Raw genomic sequence first — 27029 nt, forward strand, 5'->3', positions numbered from 1 at the left:
GTACTGATAAAAGTTTGTGGCAGTGACCAGGATCCGAACCCACGACACTTATACATAAGGTGATCTCACAAAAAAAGGTAATCTCAGGCTAAACAGTAGAAGTTGGTAAATGGTGGAGGGCAAGTCCCCCAAAGCAGAATCTTTTTTGACTTGCTGCTACATACATTAACCATCCCAAAATCTGTCTAAAGAAATTTACTTGTTCACAATTTTATTAGGATTTCCACATTGTACAAAGTTAGTTAGGCCTAAATATAGGGGTGTGCGATGCATCGAAAATGCATCGAAATTTCGATTCGATTCGATTCGATGCATCGAATCGCGATTCGATTCAGTGGTGGTCAAAAAACGATTCGATTCACGAGGGAGTCAGTATCCATATACGAAAAACGCCTGCAGAAAGTCAATGCAATACCCGCAATACAGGAGCGCGTTGCTGTTGCGTTTCCTTTACGAAGGCGTTCTTATTTAATACATTCTTTGCATTAAATATAGCTTTAATAGTTTTATATTTTTTTGTTTTGACATTGCAAATGATTAGAGGTTTGTTTTTTGTCTTGATGTAAGCAGTGTGTGAAATATTTTACTACTGTGAACCTAGCCAAAACAAGGTAGGTTACTCCAAAATCATTTTAAAAATAAGTCTGAAAAATTGTTACTTAATACTTAACTAGTAAGATTAATGTTATAGACTGATTCATTTGGTATTTTTGTTAGGTGTCTGCCGGTCCCCGTCCCCGAATTTTTGTTGGGGCAAAAGAAAAAAAAGAATAATTTATTTCCAAAGAAACACTTTTATATTATTATATCTATTATTACAGAGGAATTAAAATGTTCAAATGAGAATTAAAAATTAAGTTGGCTCGCGACCTTTAAGAATAAAGACACAACAGAGCAATTGCCGCACTGCCACTAGCCAGAGCCAGGTCTAGTCGTCTACTGATAAGAGTAACAAGACAAAAGCCGTGACGCAACACTAACAGTGCAAAGAAAACAAAGTCAAAAGAATAGAAAGTCTATTTATCCAGACATACTAGTATAATCATTTATTGTTTATTCAATACCTAATTAAAAATATATTTTATTATTTTACATAATAAATTATAAACAAAAGAAATATCTGATATAGTGAACAGATCTGTATCTTGGTTAGATGGGGTTAAAAAAATATATTTCTAAGATCCAATACAATATTTACAACTCACAAATTACATTGAATTAATTTCTTTGAAAATAATCTCTAACAGTTTTGTGTTTTTGAATAAAGAAATATATTTCTTTGTCTCTACTCCCTTGTTTCATCACTTGCATTTTGTCAGCAATTGAAGCAACTGGGTAGCAACCGGGTGGTGTAAGAGGGGAGGGGGAGGGTCTATGACCTTGAATTCACACATAGTTGCCCGGGCCTGGCTGGTGAGACTGATTCATTGTTTTTGTTGACATACTACTACCCTTCCTTAAGAGAAAAAGGCCCTGCTGTTCCAAAAACATTGAGGGTAGTTTAAAAACATTGACCTGTGTTGCCAAGGGCACTAGGCTAGAAGATAGCATTTAACTTTCTTGTCTCTTGATTTAATATTATTTTAATCTTCTATATATTATTTAAGAGTTACTTTTCGGGTACCTAATTAGTTGTGATATTGTTTGGCTTTATTTTATGGATTTTTAATTCTTTTCATTCATTAGCTATCAAAATCAGTTGTTTTAGGATTTTAATCTCTTGCAGTAGGTCTATACTACTGTATGACATGATATGCATTTTTTAGTCCTTATTAATTATACCATAAACAATGTTTGTATGTTATTTACTGTTTTTGAGTTTTATAGGAAATTAGTTTACACAATATCTTTTCTTCAAATGAGTTCTCCACTTGACATGTTGCTTCTAGCCTATTACTATTTTAGGCCCTATAAAAATAATGCCTAGGTAAAGCTGTAGGCCTACTGATGCCAATAATAATTCTTTATTTATGATGATGTAACAAATAATGCAAGTGTGAGGTTATTATACTAAGGAGGTTAGGAGGCAGGGAATGAATGATACATATTGCATGGTGGAAACATATTATTTTTATTTTCTTCTTGCTTGCAGTCCTGAAGCCGGTCCACAGGCCCTAAACTTGTGATATGTAAATTTATTTCTTAATGGTCTTTTTATATTAAGTTCCATTCAAATTTGTTGTAATTTAGCTACCGGCACCTATTTAGTTATTTAAACAGTTATTAAAATGAGAATGAATGTCTTGATAAAAAAAATATTTTCTTCTTTCTTGCAGTTGAGCCAATTCAAGTAAAAATTATGAAATAGGCAAGTAAAGCAGCTCACTGGTATTTCCAGCAGTTATTCTAATACATATGATTGAAAATAAATATTTTTTCACCTAAAATTCATATGTTAAGTATGAAATAGGCCTAATACCACATCAACAAAAATTTGTATTACACAAATGTGATACATTTTAATTATTGTTAATCCACTCAATTGACAATTATGAATAGAAAAATACCGTATTGCTTCGAATCGAGTTGCATCGAATCGAATCGAAAATCTTTTGAATCGAATCGTTGCTTCGAATCGAAAATTTTTTGCTGCTTCGCACACCCCTACCTAAATAGTTTCTTTTTTTATTTAAAAACTGAGAGTAAATATGCTATTACAGTAGAACCTCTTTAATCCGAACTAATTTGGACCGGGGGTAGTTCAGACTATTGAATAATTTGGATTACAGAACATATTGTTGTTTTTGCATAACAATAGCTAAAATGGATTGCAAATGTTACGGGAAAAGTGAAAAAATTGTTTATAAAGTAAAATACGAGGGGGTATCCAAAAGTTCCCGGAATAGCTCTGCCGTGGGCGGAGCTTGCGTAGTACAAATTCTTGCCGCTTCGCTCATGTAGCGCTGCTTATAGCCAGTTCAGTGCCGCCTGTTGCGTTGACCAGACGTGCTCTGTCCCCGTGCAGTAATAGTTTTTGATAGTGCTGTTTTGTGATTTTGTCGTTTTTTACAATGGCAAGTTTGAGTGAATAGCGTGCAGCTGTGAAATTTTGTTTTCTACTTGGTTGCCGCCAAGTTTGTGCTTCGTGCTCTCACTGACTTTCAAAAGGAACGTCGAATTGAAGCCTGCCGTGATTTGAAACAGCAACTTGAAGCCGATCCAGATTTTTTTTCCAAAATAATTACAGGTGACGAATCTTGGTGCTATGGGTACAACCCTGAAACCAAACAACAATCTAGCCAATGGAAGACGGCATCATCACCCAGACAAAAAAAATGCCGTTAAGTCAGATTGAGTGTCAAAACAATGCCCATTTGTTTTTTTGATGGGGATTGTCCATTCAGAATTTGTTCCACCAGGCAGACAGTAAATCAAGTGTTTTATCTTGTCTTAAGAAGACTACGGAACAGCATCCGTCGCAAAAGACCTGATTTGTGGCAAACATGGGACTGGTTTTTTCACCACGACAACGCGCCTGCGCACACGGCAATATCTGTCGCCCAGTTTTTGGCCATGGTTACGCTACCACACGCACCCTACTCACCAGATCTGGCTACGTGCGACTTCTTTTTATCCCCATGGATGAAAAGGGGCATGAAAGGTCTCCGATTTGACAGCGTTGATGATGTCAAGAAAAAACAACGGAGGAACTGGCAGCCATCACTGAAGAGGAGTTCCAAGCATGTTTCGAACAGTGGAAACAACGATGGGATAACTGTATAAAGTGCAATGGAGAGAACTTTGAAGGTGATAAGGTTGTTTTGTAAAAAAAAATAAATATATGTATATTTTAAACAAAATTCCGGTTATTTTTGGGTACCCCCTCGTACAGTGTTTATTTAATAAATAATAAGTAAACAAAGTGAATAAACAGTACTGTACATTACAATAAAACAATGACAGTGTGTATATCAATAAATACAGCATACAATAAAGAACTACTGTACTGTGTATGGAGTACAGCAATGAGGCATTCGTATTAGTGAAGGTTCGGACTACGAGGGTTCGGATTAAAGAGGTTCTACTGTAATTACTCAAGTTTGTATTTTATTTAACTTTAAGAGAGTTGCAGAACTGCTTATCTTTAAAGTTTTTGGTGAGGTAACATTAGGGCTCTGCTGGACATACTATTTTATTTAGAGACTAGTGATGGGTCGGTACTTAATGCCAAATTTCGGTTTCACCGGTTCTTGGGAAAAGTACCGGGACCAAGAATCTATGGTGAAATGTCGGTAAAATTGGTAAATTGGTTATTTTTTTTATTTACAAAATTCAAATTTTCAACTATTATAATTATTTTTCACTTAAGGCTATTTGAAAGGGCATGTTTATCATGAAATATTATCAATAGTAGGCTATGTCTATAGGAAGATTATTTCAGTGTTAGTTGGTTAAGTTGTCGTCACCATCGTCAACTGATAGAGTGGTGCAAACATCGACACCAGCTCCACCATTTCCAAGCAGAAGACAGAAGGTAAGCTTAAGTAATAAAGACTGGATATCAAATGAATGATTTATTTGAACTCAACAAAATTATTACACTATCTTTCCTTATCTGATTTTGGTTAATAATAATAATATTAATTTAGGCCTAATAGTTACAAGTTACAAGATTATTTTATTTAACTCATAGAGTTCTTTATTAAACTTTGTTTTTTACTAACTATTGAAATACAGAAGCAACATAAAGAGCGCTGAATGTACGACTCGAACCTCAAAATCAGTCTAGTTCACTCTAACTGTTTGACTCAGTCCAGTCCAGTCAGTTGCTGAATTCATATTTTTAAGCCCAATGGTTAAATGTTGAGTTTTTCACGATTTTGACGAATCATAACATATTGCATTCGATCTGTAACCACTGTGACAAATGGCAACACTACTAGTAAAGACTACTATTTCAAATTTCAAGTTCAACGGTTAAAATTTATTTATTGATAGACAAAACTACATGGCTACATGACAAACAGCAAAGCCAACCCAAAAAGAAATACCCCCGCTGCAGCAATCCTGCCGACTAAGCAAATTTCTATTTGTCTGGATTTATTTTCAATTAAATCTATTTAAATAACATAAGGTTTAATGAGTACCTAGGTTTGCTGCTACAAGGTAATTACTAAAGTGTATTTTTAGTAAAATATTGATAGCTTAACTAGTATAAAATAAATAATTTTGCCAAGTTTGATCAAAATATATCCATAAACAAGCAAACTACAACATTTTACTATAATCTCCATAAGAATAACATGGAAATTTGAAATTTTTTAATTTTTTTGAATTTTCTCCATGACCATTAGTCGTACCAAAACACTTTGATGTACTAAATTATTTGTTTTTTATGCTCTTTAAAACGGTCTAGAGAAAAATTGGGAAATTTCGTGTTTTGAGGGTCAAAAATGAGAAAAACCATATTTTACCCCATAAAAGCCCCCGTAAAACCCGGTTCCCATGGTACGATTATGCCAGTTCGCGAACTCATTCAAGTTTATCCCGCCTTACACCTTTAAACCAAATTTCATCAAAATCGGACAAAAATTACTCAAGTTATCACGTTCACGGACGTATATATATATATAAATCTATATATATATATGTAAATTTTAACGAATGGTGTTTTTGGCCTCTGGGGACATCAAAATGAAAAAGTAAATCGGTCCCGGGCCTAGGTCTTACTGTGCCACCTACGGTAATAGCTACTTCTCTATAGGGAAATTTGCTAAAAAAGGGCTTATATTTGTTATTGTTTTTTGAAGTGGTTTGTACTTTATTTAGTTTTGACTTTCTCTTTCTCGAGATAGGTGAGGAAGTTCAAATACCCCCGCCGCAGCAAACCTGCCGTCTAAGCGAATTTCCATTTGGCTGAATTAATTTTCAATCCATCTATTTAAATAACATTAGGTTTAACGAGTACCTAGGTTTGCTGCTACAAGGAAACTAATAAAGTGTGTGTTTTAAGTAAAATAATTATTGCTTAGTAGAAAATGGATATATTTGCCAAGTTTGATCAAAAGATATCCATAAACAAGCAAACTACAACATTTTACAATATTCTCCATAAGAATAACATGGGAATTTTAAATTTACAATTTTTTTTAGTTTTCTCCGTAACTAATAACTGTACAAAAACACTTTGATATACTGAATTGTTTGTTTTTTTAAGCTCTTTAAGAAGGTTTAGAGAAAAATTGGGAAATTTTGTGTTTTAAGGGTCAAAAGTGAGAAAAACCAATTTTTACCCCATAAAACCCCCCATAAAACCCTGTTCCCATGGTCCGATCATGCTGGATCGCGAACTCATTCAAGTTTATCCCGCCTTACACCTTCAAACCAAATTTCATCAAAATCGGATAAAAATTACTCAAGTTATTGTGTTCACGGACACATATATATATAAATCTATATATATATATACATATATAAAAATTTGAACGAATGGTGTTTTTGTCCTCTGGGGACATCAAAATGAAAAAGTAAATCGGTCCCGGGCCTAAGTCTTACCATGAGACCTACGGTAATAGCTACTTCCCTATAGGGAAATTCGCTAAAATGTAGTTAAGCGTTGTCTGTCAAGTTTCTTTGAAATTAAAGAATGGGCCTTTGTTTTCGTCGGATTTATTAAATTATTTATATGTTGATGCGAATAATTATGACTTGTTTTCTATGTAAATAAGTGAAAGTGGATTAGTTTATTACAGGAATGTAGAAGTAGTGGCTACCATAAGTTGTTGTTTTTATAGACTAATGTGTGATAAATTCTTGATAATTGCTTCCCAAGTTTGGAAGAATTTTAAAATTGATTAAGCAAACAACAGATTTAAGAAATGCTACATATTATTTAACAGGCTTATCTACAGAGGTAGGGGTCTAAAAGCACTTAAACCTGGCGAAATACTTAAAAATCCACAATACTGGTACAGGCACTAGGCCTACAAAATAAAACCATAACAGTCACCAGCAAAGCCTTTGTTAAATCTTTTTTTTCAACAACCCTGCACCTTAAACTTAGTTATAACCTCAAATCAATACGTAGGCCTATTTTCTAAAATGTTTTGTTCATCAACATTTTCATTAATACTTTTTGTCTAAATTTCCCTTAAAACTGGAGCTTAAAATTAAAACTTAATGCAAGCTATAGGTACAAAATGACATCAAAATTACTTCCTTCCAAATATTTGGCTAGAACTTAACAGGCAGTTAACATAGGTATACAGCCTATGTTAAATTTACTGGTTTAGCTGTGAATCATTTCAACATACAAGTTAAGCCTAGGCCTATATTAAACACTTCCGGTATGGTATATTATTTTGATTTGAATGGGTTTGGTTGATTGTTTTTTAAGTGTTTTTTTTTTGTACAAATAGGCCTGAGCTTTATTTTCTTAATCCCTTAACGAACCTAGACTCTAATGAAAAATAATCAGTTTTAAAAATTGAAATAGAGATACAGTAGTTTTATTTAAAAAATAAAACAATTAAGTAGCCGATGAACAATTAATTAGGTACCGATGATACCGGAACCAAGAATCGATTTTGGTTAGGAACCGGTACTGGTACCGACATTGATAAAGTGGTACCGACCCATCACTATTAGAGACACGTTTAAATTTAACCCATGGGCCTCAAGGCCTCAGGCCAAAATAGAGTTGCTTTGGATGTGTTGATTTTTTTTAAATAATTATTGACTTAGGCCTAAGTTACTACAGTTGGTGTATAAAATGTTGTACATTAACACTCACAGTTTGACGTTGTGAAAGTGTAATTGTTTGAGAAGAACGATTGAAGAGCGGTATAGTCCGAGAAGCAGTTTTAGAGGTAAAAGTTTACTAAGAGAGAAAGGGTACCTAAATACGGCGCAATATATGTATTCAACCAAGGAGTTACATGATGTGGGGAGGGGAAGGGATGCTACCTCAATATTTCTTAGAGGAGTACTGCATATTTATCTATGTCCAGATCACACCCCATTTTTGGACCAATAGGATGCATCCTGTGTCAGGCGACACAGCCGAGATTGTGTGTGTGTGTTTTATGTAGGCTTGAGTGAGTGAGACTCTAATATTTGATATAACCTTTCTAACAGATTGAAATGCAATTTGAAAATACTACAGATTTCGATCGGAAGTAAGCTATTACTAATTGAACAGTAATAAAAATAATAATTAGTAATAATTTCTTAAATACAGAACAAATATGCCGGTTAATAACTCGTTATACCTGCACAGCTCTCTGCTACTCTAAGTACAAAGCTAAGAAGTAAGACAATTACTCAAATGTTTTACTTACGATAATTATTCAATAAGTTAGGCTATAGGTGCCTCCAAATCCAAAAAAAATTTTAATTTTGATATCTTACTTTATAGTACTTTACATAGGCCTACCATTAATATTCACCGCAGATGAATATTACTAACCGATATCACCATACATCATTTGAATATACAAGGTAGGTATTCTGACGTTTAAGTGGAAAGAACTGTGGGTTGAAGTAGGCCTACAGTTGATTGATTTCAATCATAGTCAAGCAACTGGAAGTTACAACTTTACTAGCTAGTAGCTAACTCTGATTCGGCAATTTGAAAATCACCAGATTCACTTAGGCCTATCAAAACAATAACAGGTACATATTAGTGATGGTCGAATCCGGATATCGGACTACCAGATCCGAGCTGGAACCGACACCCGATCGGATCCAAAAATTCCGGATCTTGGGCTGGATCCGGTTTTGATGAATCCGATTTTTTTACTAACACAAAGCTGTCTGTACCCATGTACAAGACCAATTTCACCGATTTTTTTACTATCATAAAGTGACTGTATCCATGTACGCTCATCCGGACTAATGTGGCAGACGTCCGGTCCGGATTATGAAAAATCCGGACTATCGAGAGTCGAGCAAATACACAGTACTGTATATAGCAGTTTTTTCAATTTAGTTCCAGGACCACATTAATGATAGCCGGGCATATGCACTTCCACCGGTAATAATTTTTACCGCCGTGTTATCTGGTAAATCGGTCTTGTACATAGATACAGACAGCCTTGTGTTAGTAAAAAATCGGGAAAACATCGGTCTTGTATGCCTGGATCACCCCTTGCTTATCTCTCTTTGTTATTCGTTCCAGATCCACAGTACTGATAGCCGGGTATGTGAAACCATAGACAAAAATAAATAAATATAGACTGTCAGCTGTGCTGCGGTTAGCGTATATTCCGGCGCCGACCGCTAGGGGTAATGTGTAGTTACGGCGCACACCGCTGCAGCATCAAGCGCTAGCGACCGTTTCCATAACAACTTGGTAGTTGGGAGTAGTGTTGCCAACTTTGGAGGAATTCCCCAGAATTGGAGTTTACTGACTTATTTAATATTAAGCTGTAAATTAATTTAAATGCCATAATTTATGGTATTTTTTTAATAATGTTTCGGGACCACGGCATTCAATAATGATGTCTACACAGCCGCGGAGGATGTTCATGATTTTGACGCGATTGCAGAACGATAATAGCGATATAGTAAGCATTTCGTTTGCAAGAGTGGTAGTGCTGGTAACAGCTGGCGAGTAGTCGACGATGAAACGGAATAGAATACCGATAACCGATATCGAACGGCGATAATGCTCTAGCGGCGGATCGCAAAACCTTTCTTTGACAGTCTATAAACAACTACTACTCATTGTCGTACTCTATTGTCTATGGTGAAACTCTACAGGTAAAATTCCCTGTGTCTGTGTACAAGAAGATTATCTGTGTCCATACAGGGTAAAAAAGTCGAGACTCCCCCATCCAATATTTTTCTAAGTTAGAACAGAGTACAGTCTTCATGTACACAGACACCTAGGGTATTTTACCTGTAGAAGTTCACATAACCGTCTATCAGTACTGTGGACCTGGAACGAACTTAAGGAAGAGATTAATAAGAGGTGATTCAGGCATAAATAAATTGGATAGTGCTTACAAAAACCACGAAATATCATATTCAAGATCTAACTATAATAAACTTAGGACAAAGTTTCATTTTAGCGAATTTCCCATATAGGGAATAAGCTATTACCGTAGTACTCATGGTAAGACCTGGACGTGGGACCGATTTTTTTTTTCGTTTTGAGGTCCCTAGAGGCCAAAAACACCATCCGTTCAAATTCATATATATATATATATTTATATATTTATATATTTATATATATATATATATGTGTCCGTCAGCACGATAACTCGAGCAAAAATGATCCGATTTTGATGAAATTTGGTACAAACGTGTAAACGTACGTTTATTCGAACGAGTTCGCGATCCAGCATGATCGGACCATGGAAACGGGGGTTTACGGGGGGTTTTATGGGGTAAAAATAGGGTTTTCCCATTTTTGACCCAAAAAACATAAAATTTAGCAATTTCTTTCCAAACCATTTTGTAGAGCTTAAAAAAACAAATAACTTAGTATATTGAAGCGTTATTATGCACCTAATTGTTACGGAGAAAATTCCAAAAAAATTTAAATTTAAAATTCCCATGTTATTCTTATGGAGAATAAGTAAACTGTTGTAGTTTGCTTGTTTGTGAACATATTTTGATCAAATTTGGAAAATGTTTTTATTTCTTATGAAACTATTCACATTTAAAAAAAAAACAGTTTTACCCTCCCTGATGCAGCAAACCTAAGTACTTGTTAAACTAACTCTATTTAAATCAAGAATAAATGTTATATTTTTAAGTAGACATTTCAGTGTAAATCCAATCAGTCAAATGGAAATTCGCTTAGTCTGCAGGTTTGCTGCGGCGGGGGTATTATGATTTTGAAAAGTTTTAGTGTCCCCAAAAAATGAGGGATTATGGGCTCAACTGGAGATTACTCTATATATAAGATGTATTTATCTTTAAACATTACCAATTTAATTTTAAACAGTATGATTTAAATTGAGATTCTGTTAATTACGTTTTTTTTACACGCCCTTATGACAGTGTGTATCTGGATCCGAATCAGAATTTTTCAAGATCCAGATCCGGATCCGGTACCGACATTTTTTTGGATTCACCCATCACTAATACATATATATCAGATATATATATACTAATATATATATATGATATATATCAGTCGCGATTTACGTGAAGTGTAGATGCTGAAAGCCCAATAATTAATCCAATTTTAGTCATTTTCTTCTTATTTGTACAATACCATGCACCCTTTAAAATACAGGAAATCTAAGACCGATAAGAGTTGTATCATTTAATGTAATTTATTATTTTTACAGGTTGGCCTATCTATACTTAAAATTCTGTAAGCAATTTTTTTAAATAAAAATTGTGCGAGTTCAACAGCTCGCTGGATGATGGGAGAGGAATCAAATTAAAGGTCTTGATCCCAGGGGGTCTCCCAGAAAATGATAAGTAAAGAAAAATATCTTCCATTTAAAATGCATTGGGATTGAAAACGTCAGCTTTGTTTACATTAAAAAGGTGATAACAAATGTGTTATCATTTTTATTCCAGTTTTAATTCTTTTGATAGGGTGTGTGAAGTTTTTTACTAATCTATATATATAATTCTGTAAGACCAAATTTTTACCAGAAAATTGTGGACGTCTGGTAAGTCGCAGAAAAGTGGGAGAGGTCTTAAATTAAAGGTCTTGACCCCAGGGACTCGGGAAAAATAGCAGAATTCCCATAAAGCTACCAGAAAACGAGATAAAACGTAAAATATCAACCATAAGAAATGCATGGGGACTGAAAAATGTCTGCATTCTATCAGCTGTTACTTATTTATTTGCAATGTTTACATTTATTCCGAAAGTCAAAGTTGGTAAATAATGTTTCAAAATGAATTGTGTTTAATTTTTTTGTTTTCCGGTTTTATAATGAGTGAAGTAACTAGACAGAGTAGGGGGAGACCTGCAAGACGTGGAAGAGTGTCCAGGAATTCAACAGACTTAAGAAATGCAAAAGAGAACGTCAAGGGCCTAACTGTAAAAGAAATCCAGAAGCAGTTTTACAGCCTGTCTTTAGAAGAACGCTGTAAAATGAGTTGAGTGTTGTTTCTCACAATCTAGCCCTCTTAAAGCACTTGCATGCATTGTGACGCATTTCACTTCGCAGAGGAGGCCACAAATAAATGGACGACACAATGGACTCATTAATATGCCATAAACCCAAGTACATGACGAACTAAAAGAACTGTTTTTACATGATTCTAACTTCATAACAAACATAAGGCAATACAACAGTACAATAGCTAATAGCTTTTGCGTCGCTTTCCGCTACACAAAAAGAGATTCCGAAAAATGGGCCTTAGTCGCCTTACTGTTTTAAAATTCAGGGACAAATTCATAGATATATTTCTGACATACTACCGCAAAATGGGGAGCTGTCTTCATATGGACAATTGTGTCTAAATTCTACAGGCCACTAGTCAACAAATAATTTAGTAAATTCTGCTTAAATACTAATGTGATCTATTACAATTTCCATAAAAATTTGCTGCCTTTAGCAGAGTTAAACCTCTGGAATGATTCAAATTATTTATTGAAAATAACACCCATAAAAGCCATTAAGAGACTATTGTTTACACAAAGATATGGTGTACAGGGATATCTATCCTGTCACATTTCTGAGTTTGATTTACAATAATATGTATGCATATTACAATAATTTATTTTATATTGAAGATCTGGATCCGGTACTGACATATCCTTGGATCCGCCCATCACTTATTATAACCTAAACTTTACCTTCCTAATCTATCCTGACTTCAAAACACTGAATGCAGTAACGAATTCACACAAAGCTCGACTGACCACCCCGACATGCCTAAATAAATACCGATTAGTTAAAAACAATCAACGCTCGGTTGCATTTACAAATGCATCTACCGCTTTGTCATCTTAGGTTTCTTATTCTTCCCGATAATTTGAATTGTTCATGTTTGTGGTGGTGTTCAATTCACATATGTTCAATTCATACATGTAATTAGTCTGACAGTCCATCCATTTCCCTTTATAGAAAACATTGTTGTATACATAATCACTTGAAATATTTCTATAGTCAATGATAATGTTTTAATCAACAATTTTACTATTCTCTTCATCTACTATTCAAGTTACTCTCTTCACTTAACCTAAACTTAGCGTAGCGGACTAGCAGCACAGTATTAATTTTGGTATTCTAGTTCTAGTTAGTGAAGTGACGTCATTATACTTATTGCAGACAGAATCAGAGTTAGTTCATTTAATAAAGTTATTACTTTCAGCACAGAAAACGTACTACTATAACCCAGAATGCCAACCGCATGGTAAAAAGCATTAAGTGTTTTGAGAGAGCTTTGCCTGTCAATCGGTAGGCAGCGCCACCAGCGTTGCTATGCTATTGCATGGCAACGCTGGTGGCGCTACCTACGGATTGACAGGCAAAGCTCTCTCAAACCGCTTAATGCTTTTTACCATGCGGTTGGCATTCTGGGTTATAGTAGTACGTTTTCTGTGCTTTCAGTTGCTTGACAATAATAACAATCAGCTGTTGGACTAATTCACCCACAACTCATTCCCCTTATAAAAACTGGCCCTATCTTGTTTTTTTTGTCAATTGCTGTATATTTGTATGGTGATGTCTTGTAAGTAATATTCATCAGCGGTGAAAAATAATGGTATTACTTACCTAGTAGGATTCAGAAGGCAAACCCCTATAATTACCTTACTTACAAATGCCACTGGTGCAGACAATAAAAACTATGTCAAAAGTAAAGAGTGTTGCAATTGCTTAACTGTTTAAAAGAACCTACCTTGGAAGGTTAGTGACATACAGGTTTGTATCTTTGATTTCATCACCAGAGGGTCTCGCATAAGAAACTTTGATTCTCTTGTTGAAGATCTCAGTTCCACTAAGCTTCTCTATTGCGAGATCAGCATCTTCTGGTTTTGTGTAGTTCACAAAGCCGAATCCAAAGCTGTAGCCAGTCTTAAGAAACATACAAAAAATAAATAGGCTATTAGGTTTAATAAATAGATCCTTATTTTAGAATATTGTAGTGATGTGTGTATGGATGCAGGGACTCGAAAATATCGATGATTTGTATCGATACACGGGAGCGTATCGACATGCCCGTATCGATACACCTATAACCAATATCGTATTGTTTATTTATTAATATAATTCTAATTTTTAAGATAAGTAACCTATCCTCCCATCTTCCTCCACTCAAATGTAGTAGTGGAAATGGGTCTATCCAGGATATCAAGTGATCCAGAAATAAAATAATTGGTTGCTTGACCATTTTTTAAACAGGCTAAATAATATTTTTACCCAGATACCTATATCAATTCTGGGTTCAAAAGTGATTTTAAATTTGTTTTATCTCTTTTGTTACTCCTACGGCGGCCATTTTTGTTTTACTAACATTTTTTGCATTTTTGCTACGGTAATGTAAGGGTTTGCGTTAACTTGCACAACTCGGTAACCATGAACACTAGAGTGATGAAACAAAAGGCATTTTAATCTGGAAGAAATAGCCTAAATATTATGTTCAGTACATATTTATTGAAATGTGTATCAAAAACCGTTTTCAACCCATCTCAACATTTCATAAGAAAACGGAAAGATTTCAACTTTTGAAGGCGTATAACAATTGGAACGAATAAAATCTCAAACTTGATTTTTGTTGTATGTGTATAGCAACTCAGTAGAAGTGTTTGTATTTCAAATACCAACCCTGAGACTTTATTCCTTTAAAAGTTATCATTTTTCAAAAACTGAAATTTTTTGAAAAATTCAAATTTTGAGTCTCAATATATTTGTTGGGACGTTTAAAAATCTGAAATTTTTACCAAAAACCCCTCTTATGGTTGTTATACTGCTGTATGAATTTCCATCTTTGAGATTTACTTTTAAGCTAAGTTACAGTATCATAAAAATCACAATAAAACCATAAGCTCGGCCAACGTGGCTAGTAGGTACTGTTGGTAGCTTAAAGATAAATTTATAGGTGTAGGTAATTATTTCATTTAATGTAAACTTATCTTAATGTACATTTCAAAAATCCAAAACAGATTTTTAACTTAAAACTTTGTACCCAAAGTATATACAGTACTAAAAATAAATAAAATCCTGTTGAATTTTAAGTTTTATTCATCATTCAATTGAAATAAAACTTAGTAAATTATATTTATTTATAGGTTTTAAAATTGATTTTCCATTCAGATTTAATGTACCGTAATCAGTAACATAAATCAATTAAGTGTTTATTATGGTATTTTGAAAAGGAATAACTCATATTCTGTGGAAACTAATACAGTCTCCAGTCCCTACAGGAAGTCGTAAAGGAGTCACAAAACACAGAATTTCATAACAAAATAACTCATTTTCATAAGAGATGGAGAAATCACTCAACACTCCAACAACAAACTCCTGGACCGATTTGAGAAATGTTTGAAGATTACTGGAACAAGAAGCTTACATTGTTTTATTCCTGTACCGGCTGTACCGGACAGTAGTAATGTTAGGTGCTTCAACCTCACTAGCAACTGAATATGAAGTTCATTCAACATCAAAAGCTGTAAAAATTACACTTCATACAAAAGACTCTATTGCATGTGTGTATGACAATCAGTGATGGGTGGCAGAGGTGATTGACATCAGTGGCCAAAATAAAGATCCAGCAGGACCAACAACCGCCTTTAAAAAAAATGAGAAAGACCAAGCTTGGGTGCCTATAAACAAAGTTTTGAGGAAATTAAATCTCTTGGAACTGACAACAACCACGGGAAGGACATACAACGACAAACCCAAACTGAATGAAGGAATACCTCCAAACCTCTTAATTAGCATAATCGAAGTAGAACAAAAAACACTTACAAGTAAAAAAATTTGTATTTAATTCTTTAAGAACTTGTCTATCAAACAGCTTTTGTATGTGAAATTTCAAATTTTCTTTATTAAAATAAAAGTGGTTCAATAAATTTATAAATAAGCTAAAAATACTTATTGAAAAAAAATTTGTAAACCCAAATGAATGTAATCTGATAAGTTTTTTTTTTTTTTTTTTTAATTCCATAAAGACAAGAAATTTGCAAGAAAAGGCTATACATTACTTTAAAGTAGGTAAGTTTACATAAAATAAAATAATTACCTACACCTATAAACTAATCTTTAAGCTACCTACAGTACCTACTAGGGGCGTTGGCCAAGCTTATGAGCGCAGCACCAAATGGTAATTAAAACGATATTTCGATTAGGGCTTCAAAAGGTTGACCCCTAAGCCTTTGATTTATTCCTAGAAGGTGCTTCCAATGGTTGACCAACTTTTACTCTATAGCCTACAGTAACAGTTTAAAAGTGAAATGTGAGTAGTACTCATCACATCAATTTTTAAGTCAGGTTGTGAAAACATGAATAGATCGTCTGCAACTGTAAACAGGAGATGAATAAGTTATGAAAATAATATAATATTGCGCACTTTGCACATGGTCAAGTGTACATCGTACTGAACCATTGTTTTTACACACATTTCTTAAAGGATAAAGTGAGTAAACTGTGGTGAACTTCCGGTTTATTCAATGTAGGCCTAGTAGTAATAATTGTTTAGTAAACCAAAACTCAGTTGTAAACTGTTAAATTGAGAAAGAGGATCAATAAAAGTCAGGTGTATAATGGTAAATTTTTCCTATCACCTAGTAGTAAAAAAATTTAGTTTCTAAGATTTTAGATGCGTACTAAGAAGGGATTTTAAAGTATTTTCTCTGAAAGACCTGAAATAAGACAATTATTAAAATTCAAAATAATGGCCACATTCAATTTTTTATGCATAGCCTACTATCTTTTAATATATATCAACGGTACGCCTACCCCCATTGCAGCACATTCGCATATTCAGAGAATGTATAAAGTCTTAGGGCCGGTACACACACACCGACTTGGACGCATGTGAGTATGACTGTTTGTGTCGTGCTGGCATACGACAAAGTCGTGTTACCTCACGACAGTTGTCGTATCGGTATACGACTCAGCAAACACAACAGTGAAATCTACTCGCTTTAGGACTACTGGCCCAGCTAACCCAGGCATACAGGCATACAACCATGTATAAACAGAATGAATGTGTCTAAAAAGTTTAGTCGTTGCTATGTAAAAAAAACTTGTTTTGAAACACTTTGCAAAAATAAACAAGAATTGATGTAATGCCATTTATGTACATTTCATTATACATCCTTAATTTGTCTAATTATATGTGTTATCAGTTAAGGTATTGTTAATTTTGGTTAATTTGTGTTGCCCTTTACAATAAGTTACCATTACAATAAGTTATTTTTGTAAATGTACATACAGTAAACTCTCTCTAGTTCGGCCACCTCGGGACCGGACCACCGGCCGGACTAAAAAATGGCCGGACTATCCGGCTGTACTGTCAAAATTTATAATACCCCATTTAATGCATACCCTATGGTAAAAAATCAACAAAGACGTTGTTTAATGTTGAATTATTTGAAATATTACAATCATTCACCTATTTTGAAGTAGCCTTAGCCTACATAAATTTAATAATACTTGACCTAACCTCTCACAACCGTTGCCATGATAACATCTTGGAAAACGTCTAAAATCGCAAAAAATTGGTTTTTGATCGTTTGTAATTTAATAAGTAAGTGTCGTAGACCAGTTTTAAATAGCTAAAAACCCAGCGTGGTACCCGCAGTCGTGTCCCGAGACGCACTAGTGTGTATACACCGACGCGACAGCCGTATAAGGCCATGCCCGCTACGACTCAGTACAGTCGTGAGCCCATACGACACGACTTGCCTGTCGGACCCCCAGTCGGTGTAGGGCGCGACTCGAAATTTGTCGTCCACGACTTTGACACCTCCACGACTGCTGTCGCACTAGTGTGTACACCCCCATGCGACTTCCATTGCCTCCTTTGTTTCTCTACTTGTCGTGCAGATATACGATTTCTTGAGTCGTACAGGGGCACGACAAAAGTCGGTGTGTGTGTACCGGCGGCCCTTATTGGAAAATCCTGCCTTAAAACAAAACTTGTCAACTTAGGTCCATAAATAAGTGTTCAAAAGATTCATTCATAAGAATAACATAGGAAGTAAATAAGCAGGTTTCCTGCCAGTAAAATGTTAAAATGAGGCATTTTAAAGGTAGTATACAGAACAGAATTAGGTGAAACCCGTCAACATTGACGGTTACTTTCAAGGCTTATGCTAATTCATATAACTGCGATAAATAGATTTAAGTAATAAAAATTTTGAGCATTTAGCTCTTTAGCTTTTTTGATGAGTAATAAGTGTAAAAGCAATAATGACTATTGCGTTAGTTACAAAATATGGTTGATCATTCAATGAATAAAATATTTCCCATACAGTACATCATAAGAGTTATTATTACAATGTTAACTGGTTTCTCTTCTTTTGGAAGAACCTTTAAATAGTAGTAAAATAGTATTGGTAAATTTTTTGTGATGAACACTTCCGATCCGCGCTCGTGCATGCGCCGTTAGCTGTTACTGATGTAGGCCTATGTGAAAGTTGGTCAACCATTTAAATCACTGTCTGGAAATAAATCAGATGCTTAAGGGTCACACTTTTGAAGCCCTTTATCAACATAAAGATTTTAATTCCATTTTGCGTTGCGCTGGATTTTAAGATTTAAAATTACACCTCAATCATAAATATCAGTGAAGTAGTTCGGGTGAAAAAGGGCTGATGTTACAGCTTATTTTATTAGGAAGATAGATAATGTTAAAGAAGGCAATGACATATCACATGCTTAATACTAGATATTAGAGGGTAATGATTAACCTAAGAGCCGTTGATTTACATAAAGCAATTAGAAAATCAATTACAACAATGAATATTAGCCGATACGCGGCAGAGCTGACCACGGGGGGTAGATTTCCGGGGGTAGATGTCTGGGGGTAGATGTCTGGGGGTAGACATCCGAGGGTAGATATCCGAGGGTAGATTTCCAGTCGCGAGCTGTTTCTCGAACGTGTATAAGCCCCGCCCCTTGTGACGTCAAGTAGGACTTTGTCTTTTTATTTTTTTCCCCCTAAAGACGTTTTATAATCCTCTATGTGTCTGTTGTAAAGGTCTTATTGTTGGCCCACTTATTGTGAATCACAGGGTTTTATTGAAACTTATCTGGGAAACTTAAAACCACTCTTAAGTATACCGTTTTAGTTTAACTTATATAATTTCGTTTTGATAATTATAGGCTTCAATAATATATATAAAAGTTAGGCAAAAAGAATTTTTCAACCATTTTTGTGGGGTGAATATTTTTCACAAATTATAAAAAAATAAAAAAAAGCTTAGGTTTGAGCTCAATAAAATGTTATAATTCATATGCCTGATGATGTTTCTATGATCACAAAAATATCGCCGGTCAATACCGGCGATAATGATGAGCGGATTTTTGGCTGATAATGATGATGTCTCCACGATTGTGAGAGATGTTCACGATGATTCCACAAAGCCAAGAGACGATGATGTTATTTCAGTGATCGCGGAGATCTTCACGATTGAACCGTGACCACGAGACTAGTCGAAGATCACGCCGCGAATCCAACATGTGTTCGATGATGCCGTGAACGTGGTACATGTTCTCAATGGTGCCGTGACCGCGACATATTTTGACGATGGTAACGTGACTGCGAGACAGAAAAAGGTGTAATAACATGGAGAATGGACAGAGTTTTTGATGCAGATTTTTTTCAATGGTCATGAAAAGTCAGGAATTTTATTTGAGAAATCTGGTAGATACCTTAGGCCTATATAAGAAGATTTAAGTGATGTTGAAGAGCTGGTTGATGATCCTTGAGACGTAGGTCTACTGTGATAGTGAAATAAATTATCCTTCAGATTAATAGCTGGTTTTATACTATGCAACTGAGCTATTGCTAAATGTGTGAAGTGTGCTTTTCATGCATTAGGCCTTCTTTTATTTGCAAATTTACCTCACTATCTAAATGATAATATTTTTGGAATCCTCATGAAATTTGAACAAAGTGGCTATTTTGAATTGAATATTTATAGGCCATTTTATTATAGGCTATTTGGTTAGTCGTCTGAGTGAACTGTTGTGTGAAGTGGGGCGGCAAAACGAGCGTGTGCAGGCTACTATAAGCATCTGCGCAGTGTCGCCTGTAGATGTGTCCAACCAAGGTCGTAAGCACCAGCACCGCTAAATTCTCAACTGTTTAATACAAACCCTAAGACTTCGTACTTTGTAGGACTTTGCTACCTACCAAAACATCTGATCTGAATTGTTTCACATTTTGCATCTGCTATTTTCTTTTAAATCGTATCATAATCTTAATCTTCTTATGTATTGGCGTCAGCTGTTGTAAAATAAATAAATAACAAAACAATCTGTTTCCAAGCTAACCCGTGGCTAAATAAACCACCTCGCGGTCAGTGGGCAAAAAACCTTTCGTCAACCCTCAAATCCTTGATGTTTATTTCATCCAGGTTTCTTTGTTGTCTATAGTTTGATTGGTATCTTGTCTGGTGGTAAAATTGGAAATTAGCCTATGCATAATAAGGTGATCATGGGAACCTTAGCAGAGCCTAATTTATATATCATTAGAAACTAGATTTTTACATGAAAACAATAGGTAGTGCAAAATTTTTCTGCGTAGACAAAAATTACTCAAACCCCGGTCGTCAATTTATGAACCAGTCTTTGTACCCAGACACTTTGTAACCAGTCTTTTCAGCTTGTCTCTGTTGCCATTACATTAACTGTGTTTAGTGAATTGAACACTAACACAATCATCGTCTAGGGAAGAATAAGTAATCTAAGGTGACAAAGTGGTTACTTTTTCTTCCATAGACAACACTTTCAATCGTTTGTGTTTAAGTTAGTGTTCAATTCATTAAACACGGTTAATGTAATGGTGACAGAGACAAGCTGAAAACATTACAGTAAGTTAACCTAACAAGATATAAAGATAGGGGTTTGAGTTATTTTTGTCTATACGCAGAAAAATGTTTTCACCGCTGTTTTCAGGTAAAAATCTAGTTTCTAATGATATATAAATTAGGCTAGGCTAAGGTCCCCATGGTCACCTTATTATGCATAATTTCAAATTTTACCACCAGACAAGATTACCAATTATTAGACAACAAAGAAACCTGGATGATAAAAACATAAGCTAAGAATTCCATAAAAAAAGTTATTTTTTTGTTTTCATAATTTATTGACTTATTCAGTTGCAATTTATTAGTTATTCAGTAGGCTCCCTCTTATCCGGACACCTTTTAATCGGACTTCGGTTAAACCGGACTACACTTGGCAGAAATTACATCTTTTTAACCGGACAATTTTAATCAGCACATCGGTTTAACCGGACCACACTTGGCAGAAATTACATCTCTTTAACCGGACAATTTTAATCAGCACATCGGTTTAACCTGACTAGATCGGCAGGAAGTGGGCGCTACTAAAAGGACTGTTCTCGTGGGAAAGATTTGAGAACAGTGATCACGAGTCTAATTACAATGCTCTGCTAAATTTAAGTTAAATACTGTACTTAGTACCATATGCATTTAAACGGTCCGTTTTAACAATTTTTAGGTGAAGTCAGTTTAACCGGAAAACCCGTTATCCGGACTGGCCTTGGTCCCGAGGAGTCCAGATAAAAGGGAGTCTGTAGCATGTGTTCATAAAACATTAGGTACCATAAAACACCATGTAAGTTAAACCTCACTGCATGTTAATAGGCCTACTTAGTATAAATAATCCACAAATTGTTATGCATGTAGCCTTAATTGATTGTCAAATAGTAATTTTGCCGTAAAAAATAAATAAATAAAATTTAAGTAAGTATCGGACAAAATAACAACAAACTGTTTCTCTCCCCAACACAGAGGAGCTTGCTCCAAAGGACACATACACACACACACACACAAATAGGCTTAACTTAAGTTAGAGAATGCCTGCATTAATTTTTGGTCAAGTTATTGCCAGTGTGTTCCTACCACATCATAAGATAACTATGGTAACTGCTGGCCTCCCTATAAGTTATGACCTTAACCAAAACAGTGGTTAATTGCAATTACTTTAAGTAGTTAACTGAAAATTGAATAACCATTTTAACCCAGTCTATGATGGGAAGGGGAAGTAGGGCCTAGGCCTAGGGAGATGTTAAAAAGTAGCCTACGCTAGGTCTAAACTTAAATGCAAACAGTAGGCTAATAAGTAAATTATCAAAAAAAGTGCAATAGGCCTAACTTATGCCTAAGCATAATATAAATTCACTGTAAACTGCATTGATTCTAGAACTTGTTATAATTTAACTTAGAGGATATGAAAGCCTGTGATTTAAATTGCGCAGAGGATACGCGTCCAGTAACCAGACGTGGATTAGGCCATGGTGGAAGTAAATAAGGTGTGCTACTGCGCATCTTAGCCGGCTGCAGGCGGTGCGGGGGAGGGGTATCGTGACGTCACCTTGGGGGCAAACATGCCTCGTGACCATATCGAGCAGTAACGCCGCTCTAATAAAATTATAATTTTTAATAGTAAGAACCGATAAAAATTCCTGAAACTTTGCATAGTCTTGGACTATTAACATAGGATGCTTATGATTTAAATTTTATTAATTTATTTGAATTAAAAACCATTCAACCACCGATCAAACTTCAAACTTTTTCATACTAACACAAAAAAGTTAGTCGGCTACCAAATCACGTATTATTTGGTCAGGTTAATGAGACCTGCAGGAAAGTTTTAGGGAAAGGTTCTAATTTAACTGTAGTATCGGTTGGATTTCGATAAAAGAATTACTTTTTTAGCTACGAAGAATTATATCAAGCGGCAACGGAGCGCGCGCTCAGCCGATGCCACCGTTTATGGATAATAAGGCCACGCATTTATTATCCAAAACACTGTAGCTACATGTTATAAGGATATACTTTGTATTCTACATTTTAAATGAAATATGTAATATTAACATGTGGCAGATATAATAAGTTTTACATTAAAATGTGTTGCAACATCTTCGTTTTTATACAAATTAACTCTCTTTGATAACAGTTGCCATACAATTTGTAGGATCGGAAATGAATAAAATTTCCTTAACCAAAAACATAGTTTATTACATTTTGCAATCTTATAAAAATATTTATGACCTGAAAGTAAACATCTAAAAAATTAAACATTTCATCACCTCTGGATTTTTCTAAACTTTTTTAAGTTTCTTTAGAAATTTTCTTTTTCGCCACTAGCAAAATTGCATTGTCTTAGCCTCCTGTTGATTTGTTGAAAAAAACTAAAATATCGAACGTTTGGTTGCGTTTTCTTATTTTTCGAACTATTACAAAAACCGTACACTGCACAATGGGGCATTTTGGTAGAAAGATGTGTGCTCTATGGAAAACTGACATCTACTGCAACTCGCGGTGAACACAGAAACGAAAACAAAACAAACAACACGTGATCATCCACACCCCTGCACCCGAGCCAAAGTTGCGACATAGATAACAACCCCAGTGAAATAGGATCCTAGCTGTCGAATTAAACTGGAATATCACATTTTATTATCATGGTATTGCAAGAGTGAAACAATTTTATATTTTTACCTGATTATAAATACAATGTTTAATCACCAACTTATTTTTTAACAGAGTACATTTTTTTACGTTAAATACATTCCTTTTCGTTAAAGATAATTTATTGTTTAAACCACTATTTGCAAACTTTGGTTTTAACTAATCAACAACGATTTGCAATACTGTAAATGCAATTTGGCAACGTTAACCCTATTCACCGAGGAGACAATATTATATTCTCTGTGAACTTTTACGAAATAACCCATATTCAAACGGGGAAAACCACACTGAAGTCAACAGAACAAAAATTTTTCACATAAATATATAAATACAGGAATAAAAATATCAATGATACTATATTCATGAAACTACATTATTTGTTGGATGGCAATGTGTGATTAATACATGGCAACTGACTCGACTCGCAGCACGCGCTCCGATCACGTGCTCATATAACTTAGCATATCTCAGGAAATAACGCCTCTAACGGTATATAGTTTGAAGGAAAGTTAAATTTGGATCTTTATCTAAAACTTTCCCGCTGGTCAAATGCTTCTAACCAAATAGTACGTGATTTGGTAGCCGACTAACTTTTACAGGTTTAGTTTTAAGAAAGGCCAAGTATAAAGAGTGATTTCACGCTTAAGTTTTTAACAATTACAAACTATTTTTTCACAACACGCATTGTCCACTTATAATTGATGTCCATGTCAAGTTTCATAATTTTTCCTCAATTCTAACAGTTCAAAATGTTGATGTTAATAGAGCAGTGTCACGCTGAGCTATATACGCGCGCGAAGCGTTTGCCCCCAAGGTGACGTCACGTCGTGATGCGCAGAACGGTCTCATACTCGTCCGGCTGAGTAGCACACCTTATTTACTTCCACCATGGATTAGGCGTCCCTCAGTTACTGTCATAACCTAACCTAACCAACCAAACTTGCTGATAATGAAAAAAATCAAATGAAGGTTCAATTCTCTTCATAACATAAAATTATAAATGCCAAAAATTCTAACAAAAGATGTACAGTTAAGAAGAAATTACATTCAAAGCAAAATCTGTGACAAAAAGTTAAAGACCTCTTGGATATCAGCCGAGCACTCTATCCACTACACCACGAACAACACCGGCCGAACATCGTATCGTTGTGGTAATGGCGTTCCGGGACCCCACAACCCGGTGACGTCACTACCGGACGCCTAATCCACGTCTGGTTACCGGACGTGTATTCTGTGTTTAACACGATCGCGGCGACACGTCAAATGGCGGGCGTATCCCAGGTCCGGCGCAGCCCTCAGCATCGAACAAACCCGATTGCCGCGTGTGATTGGCTTTCCAATTTCGGGCTGACAAATAGCAAATAACGTGCGAGGATGTCCTGCTTTACAACGAGAGTCGACGTAGTTCGCTAAACACCAACAGATAGCAGCACTGCCTGTAACGTAGCCAGTCCCATTGGAATTGTATTGCCAAATGGAGGGAAAAAGACGGGACAAAAGTAGAATTGTGAGATTGCCAGACGGGGATTTACGGGAAGATTTACTACCAACCAACACCACAACAAAATAGGCCTACAGTATACTATTGAGCAGTGCTGTGCGAGGTTTCAAGTTTCTAGCTCTAATCCTGGCTTAAAAATAAATCATTTCGTACTGCATTGCAGCTTGGGAGCGATCACACCCACCAGGATGGCATTAGGGTTCCGTATGGGAGCGATCGCTCCCATGCCGCCGCGAACGTGTTAAATTGAGTTCTGAAAAGTAGGCCTAGACCTACTTCATCCAGACTAGGCAGAAAGATTTGTTTGCATATGACCAGGGCTAGGCTTACGAGGCATAGACCTATAATTTTTTTTAAGTTAAAAGGGCTTTTGTCATAAAACAAAATAGGCTAGGCCTAGGCCTAACTTAGTTGTTTGTTTTAGGTTTAGGCCTAACTTAGGCCTATGGAGAGTTGGTGATCGGAATGGTTTGAGTTTACCCAGCCTATTAAAAGAAAGTAAGGACGCCTAAGTTAAGCCTCAACTCTCATTTGCCAGCTTTGGACCTAGACTAGGACTGGGGCCTATATAACTTGGGGACCCAATGAGTCGGCATAGGCCTACGTGGCTTTAATTAGTTACTAATAATTAATTAATGCCACTCAAACCGGTTAACAAATCAGGTATTAACAGAATTATTTTAAGATGGTTATGCTATAAATTATATGCTTACCTTAAAATCTTTCATGACCCTACAACTTTCAACTGGTCCGATCGTCGAGAACATGCTATACAATTCACGATCAGTGAACGTTTGGGGCAGATAATTAACGATTAAATTGGAATTAGTACGTCCATTTTGGGCTGCCATTATAGATAAATGCTACTCAACAGATGATCAATAAGTATAATGATAAGTAAAAAGTAAAAAGATTTGGACAAAGAAAACCTCCTGTTCTTTCTTGCTAAACAAGATGGCGGGGTTTGGATGAGTGAGAGTGAGTCTAGTAGGCAACGGCAAACGGTGGCGTGCGTGAGCTGCGAACAGTGTTGCCAGTATTGCTACCCTGGATTCATCGAAATTTCCCCATCTGACTGGGGGGGAAATCCCCTCTTTATCACCAGCTAAAGCAATAATAATATTGCAGTTCCTTGGTGGTGCCTTTAGTGGGCCACACGCTTAACAGTGTCAAGTGCTGAAATGTCTTGTTGTCAGCATTCTATCAAAAAGTTTTTCTCCCTCCAGATCCATACATGTGTCATTTTGTTGTCATTTTGATACTGATTGTTATTGATTCGCACTGATTGTTATTGTAGTTAATTATTTACACTGTTTCTCGTTATTGTTATTGATGTTAATTATTTACACTGTTTCTTGTTATTGTTATTGATGTTAATTATTTACACTGTTTCTTGTTATTGTTACTTTTTTCACAATATTGTAACTGTTGCAAGTTTACTCAAACTGTTCACCACCACCACCAAATTCTTACTCATTTATTAATGTTTTCTATTGTATCATCTTGTTGCAGGTAAATCTTGTCTAATGTATTATTTTGTAAAATGGCGATTGCCGTCGAAATGAATAAATAAATAAATAATCTTTGAATAACACGAAAAGACTTCAAAATCTTTAAGTCCCCAAATATCCTCTCTCCAACCAACAAATTCTAAAAAAATCCATTTAACATACAAATATCCCCAATTCAAACCCACCCGTGCCATATGAGTGTGGCTTACACTCTACATGAAAATATTACTTTAACAAACATGTACATTATTCAGCAAAAATCCTCGAATAATCCACCAAGCCATCAAAGTCCAAAGTCCCCAAATTTCCTCTCTTCAACCGCCAAAATCTAAAAAAACCTTTTAACCATCAAAAATATTCCCAATTCATAGCCAATCTATATGACATAAGTGTGTGGGTAAACATCATCATTAACTCCAGACGACGACCCGACGTCCGGGTAGAAATGGCGACGCAAGTAGTGTTGTTTAGGAGCCATCAGACG

At 35.4% G+C, this 27029-nt stretch overlaps 1 protein-coding gene across 3 annotated transcripts in view; it reads right to left on the bottom strand.

Annotated features, from left to right (window-relative positions):
• LOC128997790 (protein sex-lethal-like) overlaps positions 1 to 26022 on the bottom strand; it is a 50650-nt gene extending 24628 nt beyond the window's left edge. The window contains exons 1-2 of one of the 3 annotated variants that reach the window (XM_054423485.1): positions 25748 to 26020; positions 13762 to 13937 (exon numbers count right to left, since the gene is read on the bottom strand). In XM_054423485.1, coding sequence (XP_054279460.1) covers positions 13762 to 13937; positions 25748 to 25885 — 314 coding nt within the window. In that variant the 5' untranslated portion in view covers positions 25886 to 26020. Of the gene's footprint in view, positions 1 to 13761; positions 13938 to 25747 lie in introns of all 3 variants that reach the window. The other 2 variants (XM_054423487.1, XM_054423486.1) reach the window with 2 other exon arrangements.
• Between the last annotated feature and the right edge of the window lie 1007 nt (positions 26023 to 27029).

This window comes from Macrosteles quadrilineatus, unplaced genomic scaffold (genome assembly GCF_028750875.1).
Source record: "Macrosteles quadrilineatus isolate MER2022 unplaced genomic scaffold, UCM_ALF_1.0 Scaffold_7__1_contigs__length_78375512, whole genome shotgun sequence".
NCBI classification, from domain to species: Eukaryota; Metazoa; Arthropoda; class Insecta; order Hemiptera; family Cicadellidae; genus Macrosteles; species Macrosteles quadrilineatus.